This window comes from Colias eurytheme, chromosome 2 (assembly GCF_061535395.1).
Source record: "Colias eurytheme isolate Ceu_HAF_F1 chromosome 2, ilColEury1 Martin Lab GWU primary, whole genome shotgun sequence".
NCBI classification, from domain to species: Eukaryota; Metazoa; Arthropoda; class Insecta; order Lepidoptera; family Pieridae; genus Colias; species Colias eurytheme.
Window position 1 is genome coordinate 1,687,984 of NC_142981.1, and position 9,967 is coordinate 1,697,950.

At 37.3% G+C, this 9,967-nt stretch overlaps 1 protein-coding gene across 1 annotated transcript; it reads right to left on the reverse strand.

The window, feature by feature from the left end:
* Window positions 1–84: 84 nt before the first annotated feature.
* Spt5 (Transcription elongation factor subunit Spt5) lies at window positions 85–8,858 on the reverse strand. The gene is made up of 7 exons (XM_090110370.1): window positions 8,535–8,858; window positions 8,383–8,461; window positions 5,610–5,741; window positions 3,156–5,197; window positions 2,304–2,580; window positions 1,398–1,754; window positions 85–690 (listed from the first exon to the last, which is right to left on the reverse strand). The coding sequence occupies exons 1-7, from the start codon at window positions 8,768–8,770 to the stop codon at window positions 553–555; spliced, it is 3,261 nt and encodes a 1,086-aa protein (XP_089966496.1). The 5' UTR covers window positions 8,771–8,858; the 3' UTR covers window positions 85–552.
* Window positions 8,859–9,967: the final 1,109 nt, after the last annotated feature.

The following is a 9,967-nucleotide window of genomic DNA, read 5'->3' on the forward strand; positions in this document are numbered from 1 at the left end:
CTAATGAGCTAATGAACGCTAATGCTCTTACATGAACTTGTATTCAGGAAGGTGTAGGAACGTATAGTAAGAAATAAAAACAAATTGACCGTTTCAGGATTTATTTATTAAACAACCTAATGAACTCAACAATAACTAACTTAAAGGTGTTCATACGTGTCAGTTACACTTAAAAAATCATATTGATATTACATCAAACAAAATAATGTATATGACTTTATGAAAATATTATTTAACATGCTATATGTTAAATTATTTTGGTTTTATTACGTTTTTATGAACGTACATTTCATATATGCTTATTCTTGTCATTATAGAGCGAAGCGATACTGTTCTTGTTGATCATAATAATAATATATTTAATGTCTTGTAAAATCTTCGTTTCGCAAAGCTATATTTAATTTCTGTTCTCTCTACTAAAGAAGCTATGTCAAATAAATATGCGTAGCAAAACGAATTATTTTACACTCATAAACCGGAATTTACATTAATTATCAGTTTTTAGGTTAACCAGCCGTCAATTTTGCCGCCATTTCTAATGTCAGTGTCAATTTAGACGTTCGCCATCTTGCAAAGGCGGCGTAATTGCATGATCTTGATATCATCTGTGCCCACAAACTTGACGACACCTTCCTTATCCTCTATGGAGATCAGCTCACCGACCGCTTCTCGGTCGTCGCCAGATATCACCTAAAAATAACCATTTATTTAATTAGTTTTGTTTATTTTTTGTAAGAAATTAAAATTGTATAAAACATATAAATCTGAAGTACACTATTATAATAATTTCCGAATATAGCACACAAGAATGTGGTTTGTTAATAAGTATTCACTAAGAATTGATTAATTTATATCAAAGAACAGTCATATATTCTAGATTCTAATATAAAGTTTTAGAATATAGAAAAAACTAACTTGGCCCAATATAAACAAGTAGAAAATATTAGAGCAACGTTGTATAAGACATTTATTGAAATTACCAGTAATGTTCAAAGACTATTGTATCGTTAATTAGAAAACTCTGCCTATTACACACGAAGGCAGAGTTTTGCTTCAGACAACTTTTACCTTGATTGTGAATCTAGTCGATCGTCAATTTTTATCATAATATCAACAAGTTTACGACTACATAATCCGACAATGTTGTCGTCGATGAATTATAAATACGTGATCGTTTAAACTCACTTTCCGTAGTAACAATTAGTTGTAACGAAATTTGATTCATTTATTTAATTTTAAGGTTCACCAACAGGTGTTACATTTATTGAATCACATCGAGTACAATAACATATTACAATTAAGTAGTAATGCACACATTATCAGATGATATTTTATTAAATTCCTTAGTTATAACAAATAACTAGAACTAATAGTGAAGCATGTAAACAATTTCTCACCTTAACCCTATCCCCGCGCTGCGGCACGACGGGCTCCAATAAATCCGCCTGCAGACTGACAGACCGGTCCTCCCCCGGCAGGTACACGGTACACACGCCCCCGCTGACCCCCCGCAACGCCCCCGTTTGACCCCCAAGCCCATCCCCCTTATCCCGCACACGCACTTCCAGATCCGGCGCGTGCCAATCTGGGGTGGGGGAACCCCCCGCGTACGGGGAGCGGGGGGAATAACCCCCCGGGCTTGGGGTCCCGAGGTACCCTCCCGTGTACCCGCTCGGGCTTGGTGATGGTCGGTACGGACTGTACGTGTGGTCCGAGCCGTACATCGTGCCCGGCGTTTGGGGTGTGAACGGACCCTGCAAATTGAATGAGTATGTGTTGATAATACAAATAACACTTAACATGAAACTTATGTAATGCTTTTGAAGCAGAAATTTACGATGCAGAGGTTACAATTTGCAAAAGCTGGTTACAGCCTACAGGTCATAGGTCAAGTTCAATAATTATTGAGATTTTTCATTATATTACCTATGTATTAACAAGTAACAACAGCACCACATAACAACAATGTTCATAATAATGGAAAGTGTTAAGTTAAAACACTTGCAGTCAACTACCACTATCGTTCAATTAATTCTTTATTAAACGGCGCCGCTCAACTTAAAACTTGTATTTTTCTTAGAAATATTATCAAGATGTAAATAAATCAACTAACATTTATTCATTATCATAATCAGTACTTCAATTGGTAAGTTAATTCAATTTGTATTTGAATCTACAGAAATTACATTAAAAGAAGAAAATGTTTATTGTTTGTTTACAATAAGTTAACTACTATGAAAACTACATTTTTGGTAAAATCACACATCTTAAGAATAAGCCGTGCCAAGCGAAATGCCACAAACCTGCGCATACGACGTGCCCTCATACGCGGGCGGCTGATCATCATCCAACCCATAATCAAAGTCGGGTCTCGCGGGCGTGTTAGCGGCGGCCGGGTCCCACGCACCGTGCGCGGGAGTCCTTCCCCCGTCGTGCGCGGGTGTGCTGGACCCGTAGTGGGGTGTGCGACTCCCCGCTTCGTAGATCGGGGTCGCTGACCCGTGCATGGGCGTCTTGATACCCGTGTCGCGGTAGGTGGGTGTGTGCGACCCGCCCGCGCGCATTGGTGTGCGGCTGTAGCTGGAAGTTGATTGTTAGGTTAATACAAAATGTCGAGCGTGTGTGCAAAATTTAACTGCGACATATGCATTATTTAGATGTATTTTGTTTCTAATTTTTTATGTTGGTATATCAATAAATAAATATTGTATTCATGACAAAAATATATTTTTGTAATCAAATCAAATATATATTTTAATTAACCTTTCTAATATCCAAGTTTATCATAATCTCTTGAAAAAGTTTGCAACTACATAACTTCGACAATGTCGTCGTCGATGAATTATAATTTACTAGATTTCCGCCCGCGGCTTCGCCCGCGTTTTCAAAGGAAAACCCGCATAGTTCCCGTTCCCGTGGGATTTCCGGGATAAAACCTATCCTATGTGTTAATCCAAGTTACCCTCTATACGTGTGTTAGATTTCATTGTAATCGGTTCAGTAGTTTTTACGTGAAAGAGTAACAAACATCCATACATCCATACATCCATACATCCTTACAAACTTTCGCCTTTATAATATTAATAATAGGAAATAATAGGATTCGAATTCAAACAAGCTAAATAATAAATATACATAATATTGCATGTACTAACCTGGACGCCCCTCCCCGTGCTGCCCCAGTCGGTCCGCCCGCCACCGCAATATGGCTCCTCTCCACCGATATCGTCTGACACGACGAGTGCAGTTCCACCCTTGCCGTGGCCCCTGTTGCCACGCGCACTATCCCCACGTTTCCCTTGAACGGCCCCCCCGTTATCTTTATCGTCACTCCCACTAACTCCCGATCCCTCGACACCATCCCCCCTCTCCCTCCTCTCCCCCTCCCGCGCATGTTCCCCCCTCCCCTTCCCGAGGGATGCATGGGTGATTGAATACGGGGCGACATGAAACCTAAAGCCAAGCCGTTCGCTGTCGCGTTGTTCTTCGCTCCGCCCGCTAGTTGTAAATGCCGAGTTTTGCACACGAATATACCACCATTGTCTAAATACATTCTAGATTGTAAGAACGCGAAGTTCTTGTACAAGTGCTTGATTTCACCGTCTCGGCCCGCGTGCGGCCCGTCTATCACTTTCACTATGTCTTTCCTCTGTATCGAATTGTGTTCGGAGTCGAGCGCCATAGTGAATCGATTTTCGCGACGCTTTTGTAAAGCTTGCGGTTTGCATTCTATGACTTTTCCTTGCATTCCGAGCACGTGGAAGTTTTCTTTTTCTAAACGAACGATTACGCCGACGGTTTGTGGATCCAGCTGAACCATATCTCCCCATTGGAACTGACCCAGGGAATCTACACCAGTTGCCATATCTGAGCACAATTGCAAATCTCGCGGCAAAACCTCGAGTTCGTGCATAGTCAAGTCCGATACAAGAACTACTCTTTGTGCTTCCACTCGCACAATCAAACCCGTGTCGCCTTCATATCTTCCCGCTAATACCTTTACGTGATCTCCCAGTTTGAAATATTTCCTTAATTCATTCGGTTTGAATACTAGAGGATCTTTCAACGCGTCGTGTTTTGGCATAACTGTTATCATGGATCCGTCTATAGCTATAATTTTCGCTTGTAAGTTAGCGAGATCTCCAGAGCACACTTCAACATTGTCACCCATTGAGAAAGAGTGCAAACTTGTGGGATCGTCTTTAGCCGGTGCGGCGAGTTCAATATCGATTCCTTCAGGTTGTTCTTCGAACCTTTCTAATTCTGTCAAAGTTGGTTTAACACCCTCTGCCAGAATAGCAGTTGATGAAAAGTTCTTATATAAAAAGCCCTTTCTTGAATATCTATTGCCTTCGAAAATTAAGAAGTCACCGTCAGAGGTAACTTCTCCGCCGATAGCTCTGATAGCTTCTGGATCAAATGGTTTTGCGGCGGGTCGGCGTTTCTTTTTCCGTTTCGCGGCTTCATTTTCACTTTGCACAGTTCGTAACGCACCTCTGAGCCTTGTGTAATCAATTCTAGGCAAAAGTTTTAAATGAACTTGATTTTGAGCTAAATCTACATAATCTACTTGGGCTATGTCATCCTTGTAGAGACCTCTCTTTAGTCGCACCCACTGTTTCGGCTTAAGACCCGATTGTTCTTTGACTACTCTCAATACATCTGTCATTTCTTTGATGGGAACCATCTCTTGTTTCCAAACACCCATTCTTAAGTTTCCTACGCTTTCTATGATCGCTTTCACATGTGTTTGTTTGTAGGCCTCTATATAAATATAACCCTTTACACCCTCGGGCGCAACAACAGATTTAATTTGGAATGGTTCTTCAGAGTATTGATAGGTAATATATTTTCTCATGAGCAAGAGTACTGTGGCCTTTTCTTCGCCGATACGACATTTGACCATCCATAAATTGGGGTCCTTGATGCCTGGCAACAGTGTTTGTTGCGTAATTTCATCGGACATTTCTTCGCCACCTTCGCCAAAGTGTCTAAGCGCGGCTGATTCATCAGCATATTTGTTTCTAAGGTATTCTTCAATTTCTTCCTCTTTCTGTGAGTCCCAGAGGTTGGTTCCTCGGCGACGACCTTCAATTTCTCTTGCAGTGGGACCAATTTCATCCACTTCATTGCCAACTATACCCATTTCTTGTGCTCCCTCTTCCCATTCGTCATCTTCGTCAACTTCATCATCAACCTGATTATAAAATAGACAAATAAAATAACAGAATACTGTGACATGAATCTAATATTCTTCAAAAATACTAAAAAGAACTTTTAACAATTATTTGTCTTTCTGTTTTTTAGAACTTATCATGACTGATATTTAAATGAACTTTCACAAAAAGACAGACAAAGTTTTAAAGCCACATATAGGCTGCCATCCAAATAAAGTTAGTTACAAATTATAATTAAATTAATTTAATATTCATATTTTTCAAAATGCATACTAGAATAAACTGAATAATATTATAACACTTTTTTATTAAAACTAATAAATAACTGACTCAATTTTAATAATACTTTCGCTACAAGAAAGTCAATGTTATAGATCTACATAAAGTCTTGCAAACAAAGATATCAATAAATAGACAGATCTATCAGTTTACCTCAGCCTCATCAATAATGAAACCTCCATATCTGCTGTCCTTCTTGCGTTTCTTCCGTCTCCTTTCTTCTTCTTCATCCTCGTCATATTCTTCTGAATCCACTAAGTCGTCTCCTTCTGGTTCTTGTTCATCCTTGGAATATCAAAGTAATTAAAGTGAAACTTTTATTACATCGTCTCAAACTTTTTGGTCTGTGTAGCGCATGTCGCGTGTATCGTAGGTATACCTACTCGGCAGCCGACCGTCACGCGACATGCGCTACACAAAGCAGTGTTCGGAACCGTTCGAACAGTTTCACTTTTACTGTGGTTTCATATAGGTAAACCAGAATCTGATGGCAATTAGGGAAATCAAAATTTTGAGTGTGCAACCCTAGGGAAAATGGACTGAACGATCTTGATACTGTTTATTTTTTATTTTGTCCTCAATATAATTAGTCACATTACATAAGTGGACAATACTGTACATAATAATGAGATATCCACTTAATATAATGTAGGTTTTTTTCGAAGATTTTGTACTCACATGTATAATATACATATTACTTTTAAACAGGTAATACATACTATTATTTACACATACCTATATGTGTATATTCATTATCATTATGCCATATGAAAATATCGATGTAATGATAATGTAGATCAAAACTAGACTGCTTATAATTTTTTATAAAATAAAATAAGAATAAAATAAAATACAACTACATATGTTTATTTTCGTAAGTATTAACAGATACACACATTATAAAATTGACTTGGACAGCTTGGACTTGACGAATAGCCGTATTGGAAACTCCTGTAATAAGTTTTCATATAATTATATTATAATCAACAAACAAATATTATAGTTACCTACATTTAATATTTTTTAATTTAAAGTATCAAAACGGGTAAGTCCAGTTTACCAATAAAATCTTCAAAATTGAAAATTGTGGTGTGTTTGACCCTTCTTCATCGAATATTTTTCTTTACACATTATAAACAACACCTCTTGCTTCTGATCGCAGCGGCTTTTTCGACATTGTCGAAGATTTTTTAGACAAAATCCTAAAAATTATTCATCAACTGCAAAGAAGACAAATAATTTGACAACCAATTTGATAGTTGTCAAATAAGTTGCCACATGAAAATCTTTTATTTCATAAAAATAAATATGCCATCAGATTCTGGTAGACCTATAAAACCACACAACATTTTTTTTTATTAACATAACTTTATTTGATTTTCTCTTTGCTTTGAATTAAATTGATAACAGCTTAACTGTTTTTGTTAATTTATACAATAAGAAAGATACATCCTTACCAATAAGATACATATAAAAATAATTATGAGACAGAATTTGGATCCCACATCTTTTGCTGTACCCTCTGCTATCCATGATGCTAAGTTGCAATTGAATAGTAAAAAATACCAAAATAAGAAATAACGCTATTGAGAACAGTGTGTATTTCCTATGTCCAATGAACCAATTAAAAAATTTGTCCACATATAGAAAATCACATTATTTGAGAGTGGCTATATTTTCATGTGCAGTTATCAAATTTTTTGTGAATCTTGTATAGATTAACAAAAACATATATCACTACATAGTATAAAACAAAGTCGCTTTCCCTGTCCCTATGTCCCTTTGTACGCTTAAATCTTTGAAACTACGCAACGGATTTTGATGCGGTTTTTTTTAATAGATAGAGTGATTCAAGAGGAAGGTTTATATGTATAATAAGATCCATTAAGTAGTGGAGAAGTACTGTTATTTTTGAGGTTTCTAATGTGATGTCGTAAAAAATTACATTTATTCCGCTTACATTGCAAACGCAGGCTGAACCCTACGAGTTTTATCAAAATAATGTACTAAGTATTACACATTGAAAAGGTCTACAGAAAAGTCCGCGATGGTATATGTCTATCTCTTATGGATAACCCACAATAACTTTTTTTTGTCATTTACTTTTTACAACAAATAATGGCTAATTTTCGAAGAGATTTTAACCAATACAGCATTAATCCTGTACCAATTAAATACCATGGATACATTGTTCATTTAATATAGATCTATATGGCGGCCTTTACACCGTATGATTTAAGTGAATATTTTCGAAGATATTACAGATTAAAAAATTGCGGGACGTAGCGTTTGCGGCCGCCCGGCTATGTATTTTATACCCGTGCGATGCCAGAGCGGGCTGCTATATTTTTATACCTATACAACGTTCACAATTTTTCTGTAGTGTATTTAGTATCAGCATTGCACCCGTGCGAAGCCGGGGCGGGTCGCTAGTATATAATAAATATAGTAGGAAAGTCAAAAAATTGAATATTTTTTACAAATTTTGTTTAGATAGTTGAGACATGAGAAAGGACATGGGATAGGTTTTAACCCGAAAATCCAACAGGAACAGGAACTATGACGATTTTTCTTTGACTATGCAGGCAAAGCCACTGGTGAAAATCTAGTATACAAATAATTAAAGCATAGATATGATTCCTTTTTATTTACAATTTATGTTTATGATATACCTACATACATATTGTGATAAAAACAAGTATTTGTTGATAATAAACTAATTTTGAGTAGTTTGAGGAGTTTTATACCTTTTACAACAAATATCTGGTTATACACAAATTCATTATGCCTTATAAGGCTTCTTAAATCAATAGAGCAAGTATTATGTGATGTAATACTTATACAACAACAATCAAAGCATCTTGCAGGATATTTGTTATTAATCATCAAAATAAGTGAATAAATATGAATATAATTAATAATCTACCTCAACTTCTTCATCACCAGATGCCTCCTTGGCTTCGTCATCTCTATTACGTCCACCGCCAGACTCTGCTGATCGACTCCTGTGACGGATGAAAAAAATTGATTGGTGATGTTCCACATAAACAATTAGCACTTATTTGTCAAATGAATTACCTAGAACGCGATCGAGATCTATATCTTGATCTAGACCGTGATCTGGAAGGGCTTCTACTTCTAGAGGGACTCCTGCTACCTGACTGGGAACGGGATCGCGAGCGTGACCGCGAACGCGACACAGATCGGGACCTCGCCGATCGGTTTGATGCAGCACTTCTTCTTGACCTATTCGATACTACACTACCGGCCTCTGATCCACTCCCTGAATAATTACTGGCTTCCGAATCCGACATTTTCACTTAATTAATTTTTATCGTTATAAAACCATTTATGTTTATTATTAGAACTTAAAATAAAATATCTTTACACAATTTGTAACCATACGTACGTAAATGTCAAACAAAATTAAAAAATTTCCAAATGTCATAGATAACAGAACTTTCAACTAGGTACAGTTGATAAAAACTTTTAACAGATAAATAATATATTTTAAAATAATAAAATCAGAATTTATTTCCTTCCTGGTGTTGAGTATAATATTCTTTCTAATGTAAAAATAGAGTGTTTTTGTCTTCTGATATATTTTACCAATTATATAATACATTTACCTTCACTTTCACTAAATATTTGATATTTTATTTGAGTATTCATAATACTACGGCCACACTACCGTGATATGCCAATAATTATTGCCACAACTTTAACAACACCTAGGTGTAACCGCGACTTAGGGCGCGTTCCCACCGTGTCGTGACGACAGATAATCGTGTAGTTTTAAGTGTCGTGGCTTATATGTTTAAATGGAGGTGTTCACATTTAGAACGACACAATTTACTGTCGTCTATGACAGTTTTTGCAGTGACGACACTTTGTCGTGACAGTGGGAACGGCAAGCACGACAGTCGTAAAACGATAAAAAAATCGTGGACGGCAACTCTATGACGTCCATTGAACTCAGGAGAGTAAACACACTAGTAATCACCAAGCGAATGCAGAGGCGACTAGATTTGTAGCTTGCTTATGATGTGTAAACGACAAAGCGACTGCCAGGATACGATAAAATGTCGTCGCGATCCAATGGGAACAGCTAGATACGACAGTCGCTAAACGATAAAAAATGTTGACGACAAACAATCGTTATAATGGGAACAGGTAGAGACGACAGTCGTCGGACGATAAATTAGTCGTTACGACATAGTGGGAACGCGCCCTTATGGCCATAATTCTACAATGCCAATCAATATGACAAATGGCGGTAGGCAATAGCTCCGGCGGCGGTATTCTTTCGCACATCAAAGAAGATTACCGCCGTAATTATTGCGTATGCGGCCACACTACCGTTTGTCCAGTGTCAGTGTGCAATATGAGCTCACCGGCGACGCAATTATCGACCGACATGGAGTGGTCAAATGAAAAAGCGCTCGATGGCGCAAATTTTTGGAATTCTTCTCTTTGGGATCTTGGGGATACCCAACAGAAGAACTTTAAAC